A 25,370-nucleotide genomic window follows, 5' to 3' on the forward strand; every position below is an offset into this window, starting at 1 on the left:
TTTCAATTTCATTTTGAATAACATCACGCTGGGTAACAAGAAAAGCCGACCAATAATCATACCATCAGACAAAGCGATGGAGAGATATATAGCGGCACGATATGAGGAAGAGGTACATGCGCCCGCAAAACGCGCAGTCCGTACTCGAACCGGTAAAACACCCGCGGAGGGTCGACGTGTGAAATTCTTCGATTTCAAAGGACTAATGGCACCGGTATTTACATCCTTCAAAAATAATGAGTAAACATGACTTTACACTTCTATACTATTCCAACACATTCGAGTTAATACTGCATTCCATTTGTATTAGGGAGCAATCGTTGGAAATCGAAAATATCGACCGTTACGCGGAGTGGCTGAAAGACAATCGTATTAATGGTATTTTAGGTATTTATGTGAGTCCACATATTTTCAATAAGCATTTGGTCAAAACACATCAACACCTTATCCGCTCATTATATACGAATAGTAAATAGCATGTCGGGTGAGGGACCAGCGTTGGGTTTGTCGGAACGCATGCGACATGCGGAAGCTTGGTGGGAGGCTGCGCAAAAATACGAATTGGTTATGTTTCTGCAAGTTGGGGGCGCACCACTGCCGGACGTGCTCGTAATGGCCGATCATGCACAGGAATTGGGCGTACACGCGGTGCTTTGTCTACCCGAGCTCTTCTACAAGCCCACCACGGTCGAACAGCTGGTCAGCTATATGCGTTTAGTGGCTAGACGTTGTGCCGCACTGCCCTTCTTCTACTATCATCTACCGCTAAGCACGGGCGTCTACCGTATGTAGCAACACAGTTGAGACCTCGAATCAATAACAAGCTTTTACAACGCTCTTTACTTCTAGTTAATATGCGCGATTTCTGCAAAATGGCCGAAGAGTCCATACCGAATTTCTATGGTATACATTTTGCCAGCAACGATCTGGACGATGGCGAGTCGTGTCTGCGTGAAGGACGTGTCATTATGTTGGGCAACAGTCGTTTGTTGGCCTGCGGCCTATTGGTGGGCTTCGAGTCCGCACTGATGACCGTCTTAAATGTACGCCCCGACTTGGGTTGGGCGATTTGGAATGCGATGTTGAATAATAATTTGGAAACGGCACGTGACACACAATTGCTTTTGAACAACAAGATCAGCTATTATGTGGGACGTTCCAAAGATCAAAGTTACATAGAGGCGATGAAGCAGTGGTTCGATGATGAGGTGAAAATGGGTAACGGTCCGGGTTTCTATATAGGTGCTGCTAGGAAATTCTTCTGAATGTAACCAAGCTTGTGTTCGTGTTTCAGAGCTAATTTTAATACAAATATGCCAATTTATACTCAGCTGTATTTTTGAGGTGTGTTCGATTGTTGAAGAATTATATATGTATGTATACTTGATCGCTTACATAAATCTAGTTTTATTGTGTATAACTTTTGACTCTCAAACTAGCATTAGACATAATGTCAGGAGTCGGAGCCACGCCCACTATTTTGTGATCTCAACCATTATACCCTTTTCAATATGTTGCAAGACACGAAAGGGGGTCTTAAAACCCATATTCAATACCTTCGGCCTACGACCCGAGTCATTACGACAATTTATAACGGTGTGTTGGTATTCTAGAAACCCGAGGGATCCCTCCTCGAACATAAAAATAGTCTTCATCATGTGTACTTACGTATATAAACCGCCTATTAAGGGAGAAAAAAAAAAAAATAAAATCCGATAAAAATAGCTAACCAAGAGTCCGTCCAATGCTGCCACAAAACACATTGTGTAGCGCCAGGTGTTTGAAATTACGCAACAACAAGTGCAATAAAAAATAAAAACTTTTCTCACTCACTCTCTTGAAGCATCTTCACGATTCCCCGGTGAGTGTGTGTGTGGCGCTTGTTGTCTGTCAAAATCATTATCGTTACTTTTAAGGACACTTGGGCTATTGTGCTATATATGTTTAGGCAACAAAAACAACAAATAAACAAATGCCAAAATGAATGGGTTAAACACAACATGGCCGCAGTGGGAGAGCGCATGCATACGAAGCGTTTTAGGATGATAATGAGCGTGTAATAACAGTATAAAGGTGGAACACATGTGTATGGCTATAAAAATAAAAATGAAACGAAAAGTAAATCAATGTCAATGCGCGTAAACAAGTAGCGAAGTGTGGCAGCAGGTATAAAAATAACCACTTGAAGAACATATCTGTCTGTTTGTTTGTTTCTAAAACAACATTGAAGGTGTAATAATCAAAGTATAAATATCAAGGGAGTTGTAAAAATAAGTGCCTCAAGAGTTGTAGAGAGTGGAGAATCTTTTGCTCGTAAACAAAAAAATGTGGAGGAAAAGAAAATATTTGTGAAATTGTGTGTAAATGTAATTCGTGGTTAACCGAGCCCGAAAACTGTGTCGTTTACAAGACTAACGGTTTTTTGGTAAGCTTTTTTTTAGAATTTCTCCAGGGTTCGGATGGGTTGTAGCTCTATATATATGGAACGTTAATTGGATTATCCAACATTTTTATTTGAAGGAAATACAGAGCTTTCCCGGATTATGCTTTAGCCACTGCAAGTAGCTCTCTAAGATTAAGGTAATTGAGCTCCTAACTTTTGTAAGGGTTTCTTTGAACCTTCGCTTAAGGTTTACAGATGAATTTTATTTTATAGATTGAGTTAAATCATCATAAACTCCATCATTTGTTCAATACATTGCCTGAGAAATCTCTTATCTAACCATCTAGACGACTTCATTTGATTTCGAGATTAAGTGATGAGATAATTGGTGTTTGGCCAGTATCTGTAACAGATTGTATATATTTTGAAATATAGCATGGTTCATACTAAATTGTCATTACTTTGTGTGAAACACTTCTTTCTTACAAATCCCTGGATCAGTTGATCAAATATAATTGTTCCTTTTATTGCAAAGTTTTAATGTCTTCCCCATTATGTTGGCGATTGCCGTTGGTAATTAAGAGGTCTACTGTCGGAGATTTTGAAAAATTTCGTTGCTGAGGTTGGGCCTAGGAGAGGAGAGATTTTATATTGATTTGGCTTTTATCGAAAGATATTTGATGCAAAAAAATATAGCTATCTTTCACTATAATATAGTTTTCGTAGGATTTAAATTAGAGGGGAGAAGAAGAGAGAAAGAAATCAAATGTGAAATCATTTCTATATATCGGTAGGTTAGGTTAAAGGTGCTGACCATCCTTGTGCCGTGATGCCGGTAAACTCTTCAAAGTGGATGCCCAAGACATTCAAGTGACGACAAAGCGCTTTGAACCTTTAACGAATTTGTTCAGGCAACTTATTTGTAATCGGGAAAGTTCAGCGGGTTCTGCGAAGTTTGTTCTGCCAAGATGTTTCAGCCGCAGTCTCTCGAAAAATGGACAATGAAGGAGAAAATGTCTCGATGTCTCAATCTCCCATATCCCATATTTCAATGCAACTTTGGCAATTTGCATTCATCAGGATACTTAGTCTTACGGCATGTAACCCCATCGGGCAGTCGCCAATAATGACTCCTATTATTACGACCAGTTGAACCTTACTAAGAGCAAATAGCTCATTGGATCTCCTACGAGCCACCTTAGGCCAGAATGATCTCGTAGTCGCACAGGTATTGATCGTTGTACAACCCCCAGATCAGTAAAAAAAATGTTGACAGTAAAAAAATTTACGGAAAGATTCGATAGTTTCAAGGTCATCAAAATAATATTGCGTTCCCTCACTTCAAGACTTCCAGACAACTTATGTCTTATACCGAGACATACAAAGAATACATTGCTATTGTAGCACACATCCACCCCTAATATTTTTACATCTCTCTCTGATAGTTTTCGCTGTATCTCAAAAAAAAACCTTTTCGCGCCACACCCAAGTTTTTTCTGCATTGCTATTGTTGTTATACACTGCATGTGCTTAAATTTTTGCCAATTACAGACAAATATAGATTACAAACAAAACATATGTACGCCAGCCTCATTCCAAATTTTACTTTCTGTTATTATTATTGTTGATCTCACTCGATTGATCGTCTCTTCCAGCGTTCGGCGCTTTGTTATTGTTTTTGCTGTGTTCCAATTCTTTTGTTGATATTTTCAAAACTATTTTCGTTAGTTTTATTTTGCTACTTTTTCGCATTATGCCGCACTTATTTGCTTGCCGTGCCACAAAACTAATGAAACGAGGTTGAGTTTTGGATAAATGTTTATTTGAAGATACGAATATAACTATGTATATATATTTATTTACATGTGTGTATTTAAATTATTTAGAACAATTAGGTGGGGGAAGACTTTTTGGCAAAAAAAAAAAAAAAACAATACAAATCTGCATAGTTACTATACTTCCTTCTATATACTTTATAGCAGACCTAAGGATTCTTAGATCATAAAATTTTGAAAAAAAAACGTTGTGTTCGGAGTTTTATTTGAGACCTCGGATGTGCAGAGGCTTAGTTAAAAGAATGAAGAATACGAAATAATACACTTTTTACTTATCGCTTTGTCATTCCTAAGCCTGCCTAAGCTGTCGATCATATTCAGAAGGTGATTTCATAAATATTAGCTCTTCAGATGGTCCATCCGTTGAGTCCAATTTTCGATGACTCATTTGAACATTTCGATCGCAATGACACGCATGATGTTTTGCTCCAAGGCCTGAATCGAAGTGGGATTGTCCGCATAGACTTTAGACTTTTCATATCTCCACAGGAAAAAGTCTAACGGTGTGATACAGATCAAATTATCTGCGCACCGAAGTATTCTCTAAATAAATCCATTGATTCATGCGATGTGTGGAAAGTGGCGCCGCCTTGTTGAAACCAAATGTCGCCGACATCACAAGCTTCAATTTCAAGCTTCAAAAAATCAGTTATCATGCGCTATAACGAAATCACACCAAACCGTTGTTTTTTCTGGATGAAGTGGCAGCTCTTGAATACCTTCAGTTTGCTCTTCGTCCCACATGCGGAGAGAAATGGTCTGAACAGAATTTGGCTCAAAAACGTCGGCTTTTCTTGGAACTTTTCAAGAGTCCACAAATCGAGGCGTTGTAGTTTGGGAAGGTGGAGCGGCTTCAGTTCTTGCACAAGCTGTATTTTGTACGTAAATTACGCCAGGCCGTTCCATACGTCCACGGTCTTCGTGTACACGCTCAGCAACTGCTGAGATATTTTCTTCACTACATGCTGGACGTGGTCTATTTGGTCGAATTTATCCTATACTGAATTCTGGGTCTCAAGATGGGTGATGAACAATTTGTAAACGTTGTTTAGGCGTGGTCTTTTCAAGATGAAATGCCAAACAATACTGAACAAAAATAAGATGACAGTTTGACACGACTCACACGGGATCTGTAGAAAAAAAGTACCTCTACTTGGATCACCTGCTACAATTAAAATATAGTCAGTAATAATTTGTCGATCTACTTCATAAATCAGGCGTATTTTTGAATAAGCAAATATCGGAAGCAATATTCTTTATTTACACTCCTAAAATTTAACCCTGAGTGTGGGGAGACCCAATAATATTGAGCTCTAAACATATCTCAACTCGCTATAAGTGTCCTCATTGATATTCATTATACGCACTGGTGTATGCGGGCTACTCATACGTCTCTGTTCTCCATTGCGATCAATTAGATTATGTTTATAGTAATTCTACGCTGTCGTTGAGATCGTAGCAGAAGCTTGAACAAGATCACCCAGTTAAGCGTTTAATTGAACACTAACTACTGTATGTATTACATAGCATATAAGCTAGAATATAAAAAGTTAGCTTCTGTATGTATATATCTTTGTTTGAAGATATAAATTCGCTCCGCGCTGAAACAAAGAGACGACGCACAACACATGTTGATCCATAACGCGTCTCAGCTGTGCTAGAACGCTAGCATGATGTTCGCGCTGCAGAGCATAAACTAGCGCACGATCACCGCGGCTCCCCAAAGCAATTGTGTATATATGTATGTATGTCTATATAAATATGTGTATATATGTATATCTGTATGCTGCCTATCTATGATCATTCATAATAAAAATAGCAATGGCAACAATATTGCATGCGAGTGAGCAGCGGAAAGATATCGGAGAAATTGTTGTAGAAAATGCGAACAATTTTCAGAAAATTTTAATTTCTGAGCAAATGGCAAAGTAACAACAGCACAAACAACAACAAAAAATTATAGAATTGCAAAATTTTATCGAGCGAGCGTGAACTCGATCTATTTGGCATGCACGTTGGGTCGGTCAGTCGTCAGCGAAGCGGTGTCGGCAACGAAAGTGTTTTGTTTTTATGTTAAAAGATTTGAAGAACTCATGAATGTATACTGAAATTGTTGGCTAAACGTACGAAAATTATATTGAGATCAAGCAACAAGTGTATTGAGTAAGAGGTATTACCATAAATTTGACTAATCGTTAGCCAAAGTGGATTAAGGTGCATGGATATACTTATATACAAGTGTGTTCAAATATGTTTTTTAAGGAAAACGAAAATGTAGCAAAGTGGCGTAAAACAGTGTGCTTTTGAATTGATTTAAAGTAGTGGAAAGTAATGCAAAAAAAAAATAAAAAAATCTCATGTTATAAAAAAATAAAAAAAAAATCGCATGTAATAAAAATAAAAAAAACTAGCAGTAAACTATAAAATACATAAAAATATAAAATTTAAAAATATAAAAAAATCGCATGTTATAAAAAATTAAAAAAAAAAACTCGCATGAAATAAAAATAAAAAAATATCAAAAACTAAGAAAAAAAAAATAAAATATACAGTTAAAAAAATTGAAAAAATAATTTCATGCTATAAAAATAAAAAAACTATCAGTAAACTATAAAATACATAGTGCCTTTTATGCCGATAAAATTACTTAAATAATTATGATGTAATGCATGGTGTTAAGTGTTGTTGCGCTCATTTTCCACGCAGTGCTATTTTTGTGTATAATTAAATGAAAAAAAAAATAATAATTTTAATGCATTAAGTAAATTTTGAAGTGCGGTGTCTTCGCATTTGACGTAAATCTGCCGCTTTTAAGTTTTAATTTACCGCCGCAAAAAAAAAAAAAAAAAAAAAATACATAGTATTTGTCAATATACACATATCTACATGCCGTCCAACAAAACCAAAAATCTGTGGGTGTGCATATTATTTTGTGGCCATGCAAAAATATTATATTGTGGCAATACACAATTAATTGTATTCTGCAAAAACAACACAATCGGAAGCACGTAGAAGAATTCATGCATTTAATCGTTGTGTACACTTGAAGCTATTAAAAAAATAGAAGAAAAGAAAAGGAACACTTGAAAGCTTATATACAGTTGTGTGCATATTAATGTGATAATAGTAAATTTATTGATATAAAAAAGTTGATATTTTTACTATTAACCACTCTTTTTCTTGTTAGCGAGTAGCAAAAGAACACGCCAACTCGGTTAAAGTTTAAGTTTTCAAGTTTTCAAGTTTGCAATGTCATTTCAGCTTGTCTGTGTAAACAATGACTCAAAGGCAAAGTTTTAACTCAGATGAAAAGTGTTTCATTCAATCTAGCAGTCGCGAAGAAGTGTCTTTAAACCTATAAAACTCAAATAACACCAAAAATATTACGAAAAACTTCGCCAATACTTGCTTTTTTAGAGTTTTATGAATTTAAAATTAATTAGTTTTGACTTTACAGTCAAATCTAGTTTAAAGGAAGTCTAGTCAAGAACTTGTCTAGCTCTCATAAATACTTTCCACTTTCCATTATAACAATTGCCTTTACAATTTCGAATTAAAATCTTAAAACAATAATTAATTTGATCTATTAATATGCACACAACTGTAGCTATACTTATTTGTTATACATTTTCCTCTCTTAGTAAAGAAAACTATACGCTTTTACTAAACGCTGCCGAATTTAAGTAAGTGCAATCAAAATTGTACTGTTGTTGTGTTGGTGTAAATATGTATGGATGATTTTTGAATTTATAGAAACGCCGAAATTTATGAGCGCTAGCGTGGAAATTTTTGGAAACCACTAATATTTGCGTTATAAGTTTAAAAGCTAATTTTTTTGGAAATATAAGAGTGTTTTCCAAGAAAGCGGCGCCGGTTGTGTTAATGTGTCTTTTTTTTTAATATGAAGACTCTTGGAGAGTTTTATGTGGATGACGTAGCTATCGATAGCTAGAAGATATTCCTTAAATTCAATTAAATTTTATATATTTATGATGAATATAGTACTTAAGACAGTAGTCTGCTTTACAGGCTTCAAAAAATCGATTTTTTGTTTTGTTTTAAATCTATTCCAAAACTATCCAAGAATATGTCTTTAAAATCCCAGAGGCCAATTCGACATATTTTCGAAGCTAGAGCAGTTTTAATGGCCGAGCTTCGAGCAGGTGCGAATGCTCAGGTAGACTTTAAAGCGCGTTTTCTGGAGTTTTCATTTTCACAAGTGTTAGAAAACGGTGCCGGCGATAGCAAAAAGAATATATGTACGATCGAAAAAAACCTAAGTGATCTAGCTTCAGTATTAATTATTATCTTCTATTTGAACTAAAAAAGTTGGACAAAAGTATTATTTAAACTACTTGTTTTGCAACTTAAAGTCAATTTTTTTCTTAAAAAAATTTTTTTTTTCAAACTTGGAAAAAATTGTAATTTTATAACATCTTCGATATTTTTTTAGTTCATAAAAAAAAGATACTTATAAAAATTAAAAAAAAAACGTGGTTCGATTGTTTCAGATGCATCGCACGAGGGATTTACAAGTGCAGACTCCAGGCGCTCAAAAAAAAAATACTTACAACTTTGAAAAAATTTCAATATTTTTTAATAATAAATTTTGTTTTTTTAAGCCTTAAATATAGTACACTAATGTCTTAAAATTCCGTTTACCGCAATCATTTCCTTCTCTTTCAAAAAAAAATTGCTAAAAAAACGCTTTTTTGGGCTTCTAAAGCAGACTACTGCCTTAAAACAATTTTATGCATTCAATTTCCTAAAGATTTTTGAAGTTGTAATAGCACTTAATTAAGAGAAAATATTATCAATACAAATGTAAGCTTTATAAATTTGACTAGTCTTGATTCATAAATTTCTTCCTCAAAATATTCATTTCAAGGTCCATAGTACTTAGTCTTAATAAATCTAAAGGCTAACAGAATTATTAGATAGCTCAGCTATTTGGTGATTATTAGTGTTTAAAAGCCCTATCAAATACTATTCAAAATTATTCAGGATCTATCTAACTCAAGTTCATATTGGATTATATTCGCCTGGAATGTGTTCTTTGTACTATTTTTACGATATAAGCTTCATATAACGGTTGACAATTCAACTCCAATTCAGTTAAAATCTTTCAAACTCAGTATTTTTACTTACAACTCAACCTGTCGAAAGTTTGCATGTGAAATCGTGACGTATTTTTAGCGTATTATCGTTATTTTTGAATGGAACATGTTTTTAGTACTGCTTTCACGATACAATATCTATGTGACGGATTACAACCCAACTTCATTTTAGTTGAAATTTTGAAATTTAGTATTATGACTTACATCTCAACCTGTCGAAAATATCCAAGTGAAATCGTGACGTATTGTAATTTTTTGCCCTACAGTTTCGTCGTCGTATAGCTTATCACAATGCCCATTTTAATTTTTAACATTAGCTGTCAAATCGTCCCTTCTTTATTGACTTTTTCAACTCGATTTGTAATCTATTAGAAATTAGTGTTAGGTTAGGTTAGGTCGAAGGGTAGATTTCCGTATCTACAGAGAATCTCCCTTAGACAGCAAAGACTGTCCTTTATGACACTCAAATACTCCTAACTGATCGCCAAGATCATCATGATTCGACCAAGCGCTTGACTCTGTTATAAAGTTCTTAAGTCGGCTAATGTCTATTTCACTTTGCTGGGTTCGACAAAGATATGCTTAACGAGGTGTTTCAACCTTAGTCTGGCAAATGCTGGACATTGCAGCAGGAAGTGCTTGATTGATTCGTCTTCGCCTTTCTCTAAGCAACTTTGGAAACTATCGACTGGCTTAATTTCTAATCTCAGCGCATGTGTAAAAATCTGGCGAAATTAATGTAGAAAAATTAGATTTTTCTTTTGTATGGTAAATCGATCAAATTGAGCGCTTTAATCGGGCAAAGCCCGGTTAATTGATCAATTAACTCCTGTGCGAAAGGGCTATTAGGTTGACAACATCAATTAAGAGGTCATAAACAGTTAGGAGGTCAAAAAAAGGCATTTTTCAGGAATTTTTTCTCAGTAAACTATTTGGTTTATTGATTTGAAACTTGGCAGGTATATTATGACAAGCTTAAACTATATTAACATAATTTTTATTGCCAAAAATAATTATCGGGAACGTTGATATTGCCAATTTTGCAGAGGTCCGCAAAAAAGGCCTCTTGCGGTGAGCACGATATCTTTGGACTGGATCATCTAAAATGTAAAAACGAAATAAATTTCATTAATAATAACAATAACAATAATCTAGTGACTGATCGAAGGAATTAGCAAAAAAAAAATGTTTGACAAAATGGCGGCTACTCAAAGCAAAAGGTTCGATTTTCGACCAAAGTTTGGGTCTTTAATTGTTTATAAAAACAAGAAATTTTCATCGGATGGTGAAATCCTTCGATTACTTACAAAAAAATTTAGTTATGAAGCTTGTGTAAAAGTTTCAGCCGTTTCTGAGAAATCTTGCTCACCGACTTTGAAAACACCCTTTCGAGAAAAACGAGTTTAAAGGTTTGAAAGCACTTTATATATAGTCGGCGCGCCTTCACTAATGTGTCTATAACTTCGAAAATATTCTTCGGATCGACTTGAAATTTTGTGTGCGCGTAAATTCCACTTCCTGACAGATATTAGTAAATGAGACTGTAAGCATTTTGTAATCAAAAATCAACAAGACTTTTCATATGTAGGTGTCTTAAGAAGAAAGCTCTTGCGAAATTCTCACGGTACAAGTTAGATAAATAGAATTTACGTTTAAAAAGCTATCTTTAAAGAGTAAATCTTTATTGCGATAAGAAAACAAATACTTAGTCCACAAAAGCTTTTATCTCAGCGGATAAAGTCATCAGCGTGTAAAGGCGAAATGTTTGCATTTGAAAGCAACACGACACATTTTTTGTTCGAACTTTGCGCGCGTTGACAGTTTTTTTTGATAAACAGCTGTAATTTTTCAACACAACATAACTCACTCACCACGCACCACTTAGCTACAAACATATAATTGTAGATATACAAATATATATACTAGATATCCATGCACCAGGTCCGCTTAATTTTTATGTTTGCTAATTTGATGCCTAATTTTGTAATCGCACAACGGCAGCGACACGGTTCACCACTCGCGCGCTTGCACTGCAACAATTGAGACTTTTCCGGCACAACGCCAACGCCGACGCGCCCACGCATAGCTCAAGCAAATCAAAGCAAAAGTAAAAAAGCAAAAGCTTTAAAAAAAAAACAAAATTAAAATAAAATAAGGCAGCACCAAATGGCGAGCAATAATATGAGCAGCACTGCGCCAAATGGCAATGGAGCCACGACGAGTATCGCAACACACTTTAGCAACGAGCTGCTGCGCGTCATCGTGAGCACACATGGCGCCGACAACATTATCATATCGCCGCTCCAGCTGGAGGCACTACTCACTCTGCTCTATCTCGGCAGCGATGGCGGCACCGCTGAGGAGTTGCAGCGCGTGCTACAGCTGCAGCGTTTCGCCAGCAATGCCAAAATGGCCAATCACTACGCGACGGAACTGCAGTTGAGCACGGACGCAGCGGCCGACACGCACATGCAACTGTGCAGTGAGTTGTTGTTGCCCGCGGATGTGGAAGTCAGCGATGAATTTCGTAAAATCGCGCAGAAATATTTCCACACCACAGCATTGCAGCGCGATTTCGGCAGCCTTGTGAAATTGTGCGCGCAAATCGATGAGGATTTGGCCCAGGCGACCGCCGATGGCTATGCGTGGCGCATCAGCGATGCCTTATTGTCCGCGCCTGAGGTGACGCCATCAGCGGCCATCGCATTGGCAGCTGTGCATTTCCAGAGCAAATGGTTTCTGCCGTTTAGCGCCTATCGCACGGGCCTCTACGACTTTCAGTTGAGCGCTGGCGAAGCGCCTGCAGCGAATGGCGTGCAACAGCTGGCGCCACCTGCAGCCGTGGCGGTGCCGATGCTCTTCGACGATGATATGTTCGTGAAGTTCGCCGAGTTTCGTGAGTTGGATGCGCGTGCCATTGAATTGCCTTACGAGCATGACGACGAGTTGGCCATGCTGGTGGTGTTGCCAAATCAGCGCGATGGCCTGGCGGCGTTGGAAAAGCAGTTAGAAGCGCTGGATCTCAATGCGTTGGCGGAACGCATGCAGATGGAGAGCGTACAGGTGCTTTTGCCGAAATTTAAAATCGATTTTGAATGCAGCCTGCGGCGCACTTTGGAACAGGTGAGGCCTTTGTGTGCCTGCGTCATGTCAGAAACTAATTGAAACTCTTCTAAATTGCACTTTACAGCTGGGCATCACCACTATTTTCTCGAAAGCGTCGAACTTTAAGAATATGTTGCGTGAAAACTCCACAGCTCCACTAATTATTTCGGATGTTCTACACAAAGTCTGCATAGAGGTCAATGAGTCGGGCACGGAAGGTGCCAGCAATGTTGGTGAGTACAATTTTTAATGGAAATACTTCATTTTCATACATAGTCATTCACATATAAATCATTTGATTCATCAGTGCAGTGAGCCCTTTTAGTTGAAAAAGCCCTAATTTTAAATAGTTAAAGGTGCAAAGCCTCCGTTTTGTATCGATCACCTTTAATATTCTTTTTAAGCTCCGTGGCTTTTTAGAGAAAATTTTAGATCAATATCGGCTATTTGTATTGGATATTTTTGAATTGGATATAATCATTTCTTTCATGATTTATATCCTTAATAATATTTTGAAGCATATTCTATAGTATCAGAAATATCAGGATAGAGTCTATGCGATAGTCTGGTTGTGGTTTGACTTCTTCAACATTATTCTCGGGAACAGAGTTGAGGAAGGTCTTGATTGAACGATGAATGAGAGGGAAAGTATTTTGGAAAGTTCAGATTGTTTTTAAGTGTTGGTTTCGCTAAAGCAATCAAAATCGGATTTCTGATTTCAGAGTTTCAACCTTAAATGTTTTTGAAATTAAAAAATTCTGAAAATATTTTTGAGAAGTATTTAAATATACTGAGGCGAAAACAGGTAGACAGCGCTGCACCGTTGTATGGATACAAAATCTTCTCAATTTCATAACCTCTTTAACCAATATATTAGGACAGGAACAGGTGGTAATCACTTGGTGCTATGTCCGGGCTATATGGTGGATGCGATAAAACCTCCCTTCCGAGCTCCCGTAGCTTCTGACGAGTCATCAACAAAGTGTTTGGTCTGGCGCTGTTCTGGTGGAACACTACACCCTTTCTATTGGTCAATTCTGGACGCTTCTGGTCGAACTCCTGCTTCAAGCGGTCCAGTTGTTCGCAGTAGATGGTGGAATTAAGCGTCTGGCCATATGAGAGCAGCTCATATTGAATGATTCCCTTCCAATCCCATCAAACACACAGTAGAACCTACCTGGCCGTCAATCCTGGCTTGGCCACTGTTTGGGACGATTCACCGGCCTTCAACCACGACCGTTTTCCCATGATATTGTTGTGTGTGATCAATTTTTCGTTGCGAGTCACTATCCGCTTCAAAAATGGGTCGAGTTCGTTCCGTTTCAGCAGCATATCGCAGGCGTTGATTCGGTCCAGAAGGTTTTTTTGCGTCAAATCATGCGGCACCCAAAACATCAAGCTTGTAGCTTTGTGTATCCAGTCTTCTGCAGAGGGTTTAAAATGGTTTGGTGATTAACTCCTCCTGGGCGATGTCACGAGATGCCACATGCCGGTCTAACTCGATATTTTCCATGATTTAAACGGTTTTCGTCGTCACAGGTGTTCCGTCGGTTGGCTTATCCATGGTGTCGTTTTCACCCGCTCTAAATCGTCGAAAAAATTCCGAAGTAATAGAGTACCATTCCCCAAAACACCATTAAGCTCATCATCAAAAAGGCGGAAGGGAGATATTTGCCAACCTAATATTTTATATCACTCACAATAAATCCACTATCTTCATTACCTTCTTCACATCCATTCTACATCATGACTCATACCATTCAATCACTTTTCACCTCTGCCGTTACCTCTAACCGCAGCTCTTTTCTCTCCTTTCAGCCTACAAACCGATTGTGATTAGCAATTCGATTGACTCGCGCAAGAAATTCTTTCGTGCCGATCACCCGTTCTACTTCGCCATACGAAGTCGAGAAGCCACTTATTTTGTCGGTCATATCACAAAGTTTTGAGCGATGTGCAATTCGCTAGTCCAAAGCATATTTCTAATTTAAGTTTTAAGTAATTATACTTACGTGAAGTTTTTTTGTATGTAAATATCTCCAATATGTACGATGTGTTAACGCTTTAAATAGTGTTTGTTGCTGTAGTATGCTCATAAAATAATACCGTTAAGTAAGCAATGCCAGAGATTATAGCTAAGTGCGCTGAATGTTAAAATAACCTGGAATTCTCAGTCCATTATGAATAAAAATATGTTAAATAAAACTGCAGTCCAATTTTCATATTTTTGATTTTATATAACAAAGAGTCTCGAAAATGTTTATTTAATGATTAGAGTTTAGATTTTACAATTCTTAGTTTTTCAGTGTTTTTTTTGGTTTTTTTTTTGTTTGCTTACATTCTTATAAGTTTTTTGATTTTTTGGTTTTATATATTTTTACCATTGGTTGGTTCTTGTTATTTTATGGAGCTGTTGTGTCTTTTTTTTCAAGTGATAAGTGCATATTTGTTAATCATATACAGTGAAACCTTTCTTGGACGTGAACTCACCATGGAACGTTTTTGTCTGACCAAGAGAGGTGTTCGTTAGGAGAAGTTTCTCTGTATTTAAAAAGAAGCCAAGAAAACATTTCTATTGAAATTTCTATTGAAAAATCATATATGTATATACGATGTTCATAATTCATTCGTTACTGAATTTAAAAAACAATTCTTAATATGTTTACGAAAGAGCTTCCAAAAAAAACATTTAAGTATATTGCCAAAAAAGCATGATTAATTAGGGGTTATTGTCTGGAAGGCTATTTCAGATTACAGTTGAGAAAATGGTTATTATAATTTGGGAACTCAGTGTAATGTTGGATTTGTGCAAGTCGTTTCACGACAAATAGAACCTCATTCAGCCTTAAGAGGCTATACCAGTGTGACATTTTCCAAGGATCGATTTTTTTATTTTTTTTTCTTATTCGATAGTTTATACTTTCAAAAACATCCTGTGAAAGCGGTAAGGTCGTATCTTGAATAGTTTTTGAAAGACAGCTTTCTAAAGAGCGACCGCTCGTAGGTATAAGCCGCTATAACCCAAACTTTAAACGTGTTTTCTCGAAACGACATTTCTCAAAATTGCTGACATCATAACTCAACGAGAAATTGACCGATCGACTTTAAATTTAAACTAAGTATTCTTAAATATATTTACTATACGACCTACGGTCTTTTTGTTTTGTTGAAAATTGTCAATTTGGCATTTAAAACGACATTTTTTTTTCAGAACTACGCCATTTTGTTAATTTTTGATATTTTTCAAAGGTCATTGTATAGGAAATACCATCAACTTTAAATTCTTTTGTTTCAGTTACTCATTCGGCCGGAATCATGTCAGCAGTTGTGGAACTTTGTTTTTTTTGGCACCTCCGTTATTTTTCAATATTTTTGTAAAAAAAAAAAATTTTTTTGCTGAAAATATACCTTATTATGTCCGAAAACTTCGAATTTCTTAAAAAAAAAATCCACGAAAATCGCCTAATTTTTGTGGGATATACTGGTATAGCCCCTTAAAGTTGGTATAAATATAATACTCAATCTATGGATGTAATATTCTATTTCATCTCAGTGTCGTACATTTAGGAATACTTATATCGTACCCAACTCCTCTGTTGTGTATCGTAAATTTATTAGCTGTTAAAACATGGGGCCTAATCATTGAATTCGGAATCATTGAATCGTATGAAAATAAAATTTACGATCACATTGAACTCACTTACCAACTCAAAAAAACTAAATTCCGCGGATAATAGATGTCGCTAATTACGAAATCCGTGAATCCGCAAAATCGAAAATTTTGGTCGAAATCTATCCGTTGATGGGTGAGTTGCGAAAATTTTGAAGAAATAAACCATTTGGAATTTTTTATGTAAACAATTACTGATGATGGACTAAATTATATTTTAAATTGTTATTTTAGAGACAAGAGCCAAAAACAGACTAATAAAAATAAATTAAAGATATTTTCTTTAAAGAATTTTCTCAAGGAACCTCAGGCGAATTAAATATTTTTTTGAAGAAATTTCACTATTGTTAAAGGTCAGTTTTAATTCAGTTTAGTTTGTCGCATTTTTCGATAAAGGTCGATAAAACAGTTTTACGTTAACACTTTATGGTAAAGCAGTTTATCGACGAAATCAATGATTGCATGAACATTTTCGATTCATAATCTTTATCGTATCGAAATCGAATTCGCTGCGGATTCAATGATTATGGCCTTGAGGTTATGTTATAAGAATTGTTGTATTTAAGTAGAAATTATGTAGGGTATGTTCTCTTATTTTTTTGCTATTTTCTTTTAAAGAATTTTCTTGTTTGCAATTGTATAAAGAAATCAGGTATTTATCAAGTTTAATATATTTAAGTTCAATTTTTTTTTGTTTCGGAAATGCACTTATCACATTGGCGTTTATACTTTTAGAGACCGATTTCTAATTCTCTTCTAATTTTTAACTTCTTATTTTTTGCTCAGATTTTCTCCTTGTTTATGAAATCATTTTTGCTCCCATTATTCCTCTTCTTAATTTTTTATCAGCTTTACTTATTTTTTTATTTATAATTTATAGTTTCTATGAAAAAAATACAGTTATCAGTATTCTTTCTATTTTCTATTACACACCTGCATCCGGTTTCCCACTTTATTTCACAAATCGCTGACAATGTTAAATGAGTGAAATACGTAGAATCATAACAATTACTAATTAAACGCTTATATAATATATACATATGTTTGTATGTAATCTAATTTTCCATGCAATGACTCAAGATTTATCAGTTACTATAATACTTTTCAACTTTTAATTTGTTTTTATTGCATATTTTTCTCATTTTTTCTTAACCAAGTCATTTATTTACAAATTGTTATGCTAACTACATTCTACTGCTTTGTTTGTTTTTGTTGTTGTTTTCTTATATACGAAAGTGTATCACTAAATTGTAAGTAGTACATTAAATGCATAGCTCAAATGCTTTGATTCTGTTTTGTGTTTTTTGTCTCATTACTTCGCTTATTTGTTTTTAACCCTTTCTTGACTTACTATAAAACATTTAAACAATTATCGCTTGTATTACCAATTAGTCATTGATCTTAATTGTGTGTAAAAAGTATAGATAATGGATGAAGAATTTTGCAAAATTCTTAATAAATTCTTTGCTGTTGTTGGTATGAGTCAGAGAAACATATTTACAAATGTTAGTTGTATATACATAGTGTGAGTAGTTAAGCCTAACAGGTAGCCAACTCCACTAGTTTTGTATTATGCACTTAATCTAACGTTTTTTGATTTAAATTTTTTGTTTAATTTTTTTGTATTTTTTGGGAATTTTTAGAAATACATTTTTAGCAATTATTTTCTTATGAATAATTGAATGTACCGTAAAATAATATTAAATTTTTATGTACATATTTTCTACAGCTCATTTTTGCAAATATATTTTACATATTTAATGTTTTTGAAATCCACAAATGTTGGTATTTATAGACTTCCTAAGCAATATTTATTATTTATATTTATTTTATCCATTCTTTACTAAACTGTATCACATCATTTTTTATGACTTTAGCTTTACTATTTAAATTTCTTATCAGAAATAATTGGTCCCTTTTGATTTTGCATTTTTGATTGAGAGTACACAATTTCATTTGAAAAATACATACATTTTTACATTAAGTTTACACAGAAAGTTTTACAATATACATACAACTTTGAAATTATTTAAGGAAAACTTAAAAAAAATAGTTATAATACTTTTAATTAATTTTAAAAATTATATTAAAATTAATGATAAAATCGATTTATGAAAAATATCTTATAATATTAATCTAAATTTCTTAGGATCACTACATCAAAATTACATAAAAAAATTTAAAATCGATATTAGCAAATCAAATTGTCCGTTCAGGTTCTTCATATAGGTTGTATACTTATATCATTTATATCTGACGTCTCAGATGAAATGTATAAGAAACAAGCACTGGTGTTCTAGCCTCTGTTCTGATAATACCGATAACTCATTTTCCGGTGAACGAGGTATGTTAAAAAAATAATGGGAAATTTCGTTTTTTTTTAAAGAAAAATATTTTTCGTCTAACTTAAGGGTGTCACCTTCAAAATAGTCCCAATTTTATATCAATCTCATGCCAGCACTTCTTCCAAACGTCTAAATACTTCTCAGAATGAATTTTTGGGATAGCCTTTCGCTCTTTCAGCGATGCTTTCAAAACGACTGGCCCTTAAGGTTCTATTTGTTTTTGGAAATAGGAAAAAGTCCCACGAAGCCATGTCTGGCGTATAGACATAATGCCCCAAATAATTTCTATTTCCATTATATTTTTCATAACTTCTATATAGATACTGGTTCAACGTTACAGTATTGTTTTTGGTCAAGATTTTACGAACGAGCAACGAAGCTTTTCTCAAAGAACGCCAAGCTCATTAAAACACGTCTAACCTTAGCTGCTGCAGACGATAAAGCTGGAAATTTAAACGTACATCAGTGACATGCATATCAACATAATAAAAAAATGAGAATTAGACGCTCCAAACGCGTGAAATTTTATTAATAATTCCCGTTATTTTTTGAACACACCATTATTCTCAAACTGCAAGCTAAAATTATGCGAGAACATTATTTCTTTAATAATTCTTCATAGAAACTCGAAAATTTTACTATTGTTTAGGGTATAGAATACAATGAAAAAATAATCAAATTTCTCCCTTGAGATTTGTATAACAAAAATGATTCTAGAGAATATATGATTGAAACCCAACTATCAGTGGGCCCATAAAACATAGAACAACGCACTTTTTACAGTATTTATTAAATCACTCTCGTATTAAAAAAAATCTAATTCTTAATCCCTTCATTTTTATTACTTTTACTACTCACCCTTTCCAGATGCGGTGTTTAGACTAAAAAATCGATTTACATAAAGAAGTATCGTAGGTTTCATTAAATTCAATAATTTATTATATTTTTTTTTGATATTTTTTAAAGTGGTTAAAGTAGAAAAAACATATTTCATTCATCTGCTTTATTCATCTCCTAATTCATAATCGATCTCCCATTGTTTATAAAAAAAATTATAAGGTCTACAACTTTGCTTCCGCCGTTTTTTTGTAAATTTAAGGCTTTTTTTGTATAAAAACTGTCAAAAATTTAAAAAAGTTTATTCAAAATATTGGCCGTCGCTAGCTACTACTTTTGACCATTTTTCTGCCAGAATTCGGCTCAAAAAGTGACATTTTTTTAGTTGAGAATAAGTTTGGGATGCAAACAGATCTCTACATATATTTTGTTGGGTTAATGTTGACACAAATGTCCAAGATCGATATAAAACAATTTAATGGATTTAATCGACCAGTGCTTGATCCTAGAGACATCTATTGGAAAACGGCGGAAGCAAAGTAGACCTAATAATTCAATATAATTTGAAGTTGTAGCTGCCTCGAGTAAATATTTACCAAAATGATGAGCAAAATTTTCCAAAAAAAATTATTTTATATTTATTTTAATATATTTATTAATTACTTTAATTTTATTTTAACTATTTTAAATAATATATACAACAATTCTTCAAGATTATTATATTTACCTATTGTTATATGGAATAAATTCGAATCATTTTTTATCTATTATTTGCATAGCTATATCAAAAAGTTGTAAATCTTAGATTTCTAAATATTTTTTTTTTTATTTATTTACAAAGACAATCATAAATATTAATGCTTAATACAATTATACATAACTTTTATAGAACTATGTATTAAGGTCTACTGTACAGTAAAAAGTCGAAAAAGTGACAGGAACCAAATGCTTAGTTACAACTAACAACTAAATACGCTTAAAGTTAGTATTCATCTCATTAAATGTAGTCTAAAATTAGTTCGCAAGATCTTTCAGCGGAACACTTACAAGTGCTCCACAGTGTCCTGACTGATGGTGAGCGTTGTAGACGCCGCTGTGGTGGCACCTGTCGTCGCTGGTGTGGCTGCCACGCCCACCGCCAGCACTTCAGCATCGTCCAGTGGTGACTCTGGTAGTGGCGCATCATTCGTGCGATTCAGCAGATAATCCAGATCATGCGTTATGCGATCCAACATGCCGGTCATCGAGTTCTCATCTTCGGGCGAGGAAGCGCTATCCGCACCTGTTGCTGCTCCACCACTCTCACTGCCACACTGCATTGCATCGCTCACACTATTGTTGTTGCTGCTGCTGACGTTGGCGACGCAATCACCTGTGTTGCTTGTAATAGTTATGATGGGTGTCGGCGTTGCCGTCACCAGGCGATGATGTGCCGCCGGCGTTGCCACACCGGACACGGCGACCATTGTGGGCAGCAGTGGATCGAAAGTGTGTGTGGTCGGCTCCATGATGGTGACACGTTTTTGCGCCTTTGGTGTTTGTGTTGTTGCCGTTGTTGTGCTGATGATGCTGGTGAGTGTGGTCGGCGGTGGTGCTTGTGGTTGCTGTTGTGGTGTTGTTGCTGCTGCTACTTCACCGCTGCTTTTCGCATAATTCATGGTGTTGGGTAGCGGCAGGCCGCTGCTTATTGATACAATTGTTGTTGGCAACATGGTAGCGTCCATGTAGGCATTGTGATGTTGCGGCGCAACATGTTGCTGGCCCGTTGTTGCGGTTGCTGTGAGGTGATGTTGCTGCATCGTCTGTGTGTGGTGACGCGGCAAACTGTGATGCTGCAGTTGATGATATGACATGCCGGCGGGCAGTGCGCTGCCACAAATGCCAATGATGGTGTCTGCAAAGAGTCAAGGCATACAGAGATGATTAATAATTGAAAATTTGATAAATATTGTGAATTTTGGTTTTAATTGTATGTAAAAATATTATTTTATAAATGTGGCAAGTTATAAAATATTAAAAATAAAAAAAAAATGCAGATGATGCACAATAAAAATATTTTTATGAAAATTATTGTTAAATATAAAAACGTATTATAGGTATATAAATAATATAGAAAAAAATTAAAAAAAAAAAATAAAAAACTTTGATTCAAGAAATTATAAAAAAAAAATTATTAAAAAAATATTAAAAATTATTGTATTAATTTATAAAATTATTTGTAAAAGAATAAATTAAAAATATTATCCTATAATATTTCAATAAATATTCATTGAAATAATGCTAAAAACTAAATTATTGCTAAAAGTTATTTTCTAATAATATTCGAAAAAATATAAAAAATAGTAAAATAAAAAAAAATATTTTTAAATCCGTCTTTTATTCGCATGCACCCTAAAATAACAAAAAAATCATTGAAAATATCAAATATCTGCTTTCCGAATAAAATCGAATTTTTCTGTATGCCTATATATATGCGAGTATGTGCGTGTGCGCGTTTTTTCCCATCGATCATCGCTCATTTTCAACAGGTAAAATTGCCCCCAGTGCACCGGGCGCACAAACTGCAGCACCAGGTGGCTGCGCCGAATTGCACTTTTAACTTCCGGCCCCTGCGGGTATGCAACACAATGCAGCTCACAGAGATATACACTGCTATGTCGACCGTGAAATGTGCAGCACGCGCATTTAATTTGTCAATCGTTTGGCATCCGGCGTCTCAGTGGTATGCAATGAAAAATAATAAGCGAAACACTGCTATGCCGACCGCCAGAAGGCGTGGCGGCGTGATTTTCATAGAATATATCAATCAATGCAGCAGGCTAGCTAGTGTCGGAGATGCACTTTTGTCAACCGGCGCCTTTGGGGTATGCCAAACAAAATTAATGGAAGTGCACTAGCACTGCTGTACAGACACTGGAAGGGAAGTGGCAACCGAATTATCATGATAAATTGAACGCATTGCAACAGGCGCACATGTCGAAAAGAAAGTGTCCTGATGAAGTTGTAGTTTTGTTTTGCGGTGCCTTCATTGTATAAAAGGTTATGAAAATAAACATAAATTTCACTCTGACGAAAGTATTTAATTTCGACTAAGCAGTGGAGTCGGTGTAAGATTGATGAGAGTTGATTTGATCTGGTAAGCTCAAAAAACACAGATCTCTTCTTAATTAAATTTAGTGGACCTTCCTCGTCCTTGCCAAGTCTAAACTGAACCCAAAATGAAAGTTAAGATTGAGTTTTTATCGACTATAAAATTTTCAGTGGCGAACACCATGAATGAGTTAAGGCAGTAGTCTGCTTGATTTGGGGTAAGCCGAAAAAAGCATTTTTAGCACTTTTTTTGAAAGGGAAAGAAATGATTGCGGCAAACGGAATTTTAAGACGATATAGTATCAGGATTAAAACGCAATATTTATTATAAAAAACTATTGAAATTTTTGTAAGTATTTTTCTGGAGCGCCTGGAGTCTGCACTTGTAAATCGGTACCGGTGATGGAGGTCGTGCGATGCATCTGAAACTGTCGAACCAAATTTTTTTTTTTTTAATTTTTATAAGTTTCTTTTCTTTATGAACTAAAAAAATACCGAAGAAGTTATAAAATTCCAATTTTTTTCGAAGTTTGAAAAAAAAAATTGACTTTAAGTTGCAAAACAAGTAGTTTAAATAATACTTTTGTCCAATTTTTTTTAGTACAAATAGAAGATAATTTAATACTGAAGCTAGATCACTTTGATCGGACATATATTCTTTTTGCTATCGCCGGCACCGTTTTCTATCACTTGTGAAAATTAAAACTCGAGAAAACGCGCTTTAAAGTCTGCCTGAGCATTCGCACCTGCTCGACGCTCGGCCACTAAAACTGCTCTAGCTACGAAAATATGTCGAATAGGCCTCTGGAATTTTAAAGACATATTCTTGGATAGTTTTGGAAGAGATTTAAAACAAAACAAAGAAATAAATTTTTTGAAGCCTGTAAAGCAGATCGGGATATCCCAATTTGTCTTTTTCTGTCTAAAAAAAGTGACTTTTTGCTATTTAAAAAAAAAGAGATTTTCTTATACGAGAAACCGCTGTAAAAACCCAATGGCTCTCTCAAAATTGGAGTTTGAGAAGTGTTTCGACGATTGGTAGAAGCGCTGGCATAAGTGCATAATATTGAAGTCGGACTATTTTGAAGACAAATGACAAAATATTTTTTTTTAAGTCGAAAATTCCCGTTATTTTTTGAACACACCTCTTAGCAAATCCTCTTATCTCAAAATTTAAAGTACCCAGTCGCTGTAGATTTTTTTGATAAAATCTTTTACAGGTTAAGATTTAATATCTACAACCAAAAATATTAGATTTTCCACTAAAAAATCTTATTCCTTGCACATCAACTCTGAAACTTTACTTCATTTCCACAATCTGCCTGCTCTCCAGACACACATGTTGTGTCGGTAATGCGCTTAAGCGCAGAAGTATAATCAAATAAAATTGTGAAAAAAGAGCACAATATTTATTTTTTATTTTTTTTTGCCAGCCTCCAGTGAAGCAAAGAAGATGTGAGAATGAGGCATATAACGGAACATACATACATATATAGTATATAAAATGCCGTGTACCATACAAGTAACTGTTCCAGTATATAGAGAGCATATGGCACATAGTGTATGTGTTTCGAAAAAACTCAATACCCAGATTCCTCACTCTTTATGGAACACAAGAAGTTGCGCAGTGTGTAATATAAAGGCTATAGGCAACTAATGAAAGGTGTACGAGACTGTCTGCAGTGGTTTTTGGTAAGTTTGATGTTGCTTAGTGACTGCCAAATTGCAGCTGTGTGGCACGCTCGTTCAACGCTTTTGTCGGTCTTCAACAGCTAGCTAGTAGCCACTTGATGTGCTTAAATCCAGCAAACAATGTGGTCTGCTTTGCTTTTTTGTTTTATTTTCTCCCTTTTTTCGGTTTTCGGTTGTTAGTTTGTATAGTTATTATTATGGCTAATATACTTGTTGTTGGAGATTTTCGCAATATTTTCTTTTATTTTTTAGATTGTTATAAATATTTAAGTAGAACATTTGCCGTTATCCTTAAAAGGAATTAAGGGATTTGCAATTTTAAATAGAGATTTGTTTTTGGCTACAGAAAGAGGTTCATAAGCGATGACACAAACTAGTAAAGATGTTGGTATAATATGAAATGATGTATACAGGGTTATATATATAAATATTACAAAAAAAAAATTCAAGATAAAACACGTGAATTTGTACCCCTTAGGAACAGTCAGTATACGTGGCAATCGACGAAGTGGAAATAGTAGTTTCAAAGATAAAGACAAATACGAGGGCTGCTATATATATTTCTGGCCGAGGCAACACTAAGTGCCTTGCCAGGTGCAATCTGACATTTACATTGGAAACTTTGACATTTTTTAGCATAACATCACTCAGAACGTTTTGTCATTTAATCGTGAATTGTTTTATTTACAGGGAATTAAAAAATTCATCTCGGCCAAAAAATGGAATTAACTCGTGAACATATTCGTGCGATCATTTTTCACAACTTTCGACGTGGATTATCGCGACAAGAGTGCATCGATGAACTAAATTCTTTGTATGGCTATGAAGCACCATCCTATAGCACTGTGAAAAACTGGTACAACGAATTCAATCGTGTCCGACGCTCGCTCAAAGACGAATTCCGTGAAGGTCGTCCAAAAACAGCCGTTGTGCCAGAAAACATCGATGCCGTACGTGAACTGATAATGCAAGACCGTCATGTAACATACCTTCAGATAGAGGCATGCCTATGCATTTCTCCCACCAGCATACATTCGATATTGCATGAACACCTGGCCGTAAAAAAGGTTTGTTCTCGTTGGATCCCGCACAATTTGACAATCGCTCAAAAAAAGGCTCAAAAAAGTGCTTAGAAAATTGGTTTGAGCGCATGCAAAAGTGTATAAATCTTGATGAAGAATATTTTGAAAAACAATAAAACCATTTTCGTTGATAAATATTCCTATTTTCATTATTAGGCTAGAAATATATATAGCAGCCCTCGTAATAAGGAACTGAATAAAATAGATAAAAATC

General features: G+C 35.1%; 3 protein-coding genes across 5 annotated transcripts in view; 2 read left to right on the forward strand and 1 right to left on the reverse strand.

Moving 5' to 3' along the window:
- The first annotated feature begins 76 nt into the window (after window positions 1-76).
- LOC105215937 (N-acetylneuraminate lyase B-like) lies at window positions 77-1,604 on the forward strand. Its single transcript, XM_011190129.3, has 4 exons — window positions 77-240; window positions 311-387; window positions 470-784; window positions 850-1,604. Exons 1-4 carry the CDS (start codon window positions 77-79, stop codon window positions 1,263-1,265), a joined length of 972 nt encoding a protein of 323 aa, XP_011188431.1. The 3' UTR covers window positions 1,266-1,604.
- A 4,445-nt stretch (window positions 1,605-6,049) lies between these two features.
- LOC105215931 (serine protease inhibitor 42Dd) lies at window positions 6,050-14,662 on the forward strand. 3 transcript variants are annotated; one of them, XM_054227994.1, is made up of 4 exons: window positions 6,050-6,388; window positions 11,277-12,458; window positions 12,526-12,673; window positions 14,259-14,662. In XM_054227994.1, exons 2-4 carry the CDS (start codon window positions 11,502-11,504, stop codon window positions 14,387-14,389), a joined length of 1,236 nt encoding a protein of 411 aa, XP_054083969.1. In that variant the 5' UTR covers window positions 6,050-6,388; window positions 11,277-11,501; the 3' UTR covers window positions 14,390-14,662. The 3 variants fall into 3 exon arrangements, with proteins under 3 accessions (XP_054083969.1, XP_054083968.1, XP_054083967.1); XM_054227993.1 differs by having other exon boundaries at window positions 6,050-6,381; window positions 11,337-12,458; XM_054227992.1 differs by having other exon boundaries at window positions 6,051-6,388; window positions 11,337-12,458.
- A 4,611-nt stretch (window positions 14,663-19,273) lies between these two features.
- LOC105215938 (uncharacterized) overlaps window positions 19,274-25,370 on the reverse strand; it is a 276,247-nt gene continuing 270,150 nt past the window's right edge. Inside the window, exon 21 of the mRNA XM_054227988.1 lies at window positions 19,274-21,186. Coding sequence (XP_054083963.1) covers window positions 20,336-21,186 — 851 coding nt within the window. The 3' untranslated portion in view covers window positions 19,274-20,335. The remainder of the gene's footprint in view (window positions 21,187-25,370) is intronic.

This window comes from Zeugodacus cucurbitae, chromosome 3 (assembly GCF_028554725.1).
Source record: "Zeugodacus cucurbitae isolate PBARC_wt_2022May chromosome 3, idZeuCucr1.2, whole genome shotgun sequence".
Classification (NCBI taxonomy): Eukaryota; Metazoa; Arthropoda; class Insecta; order Diptera; family Tephritidae; genus Zeugodacus; species Zeugodacus cucurbitae.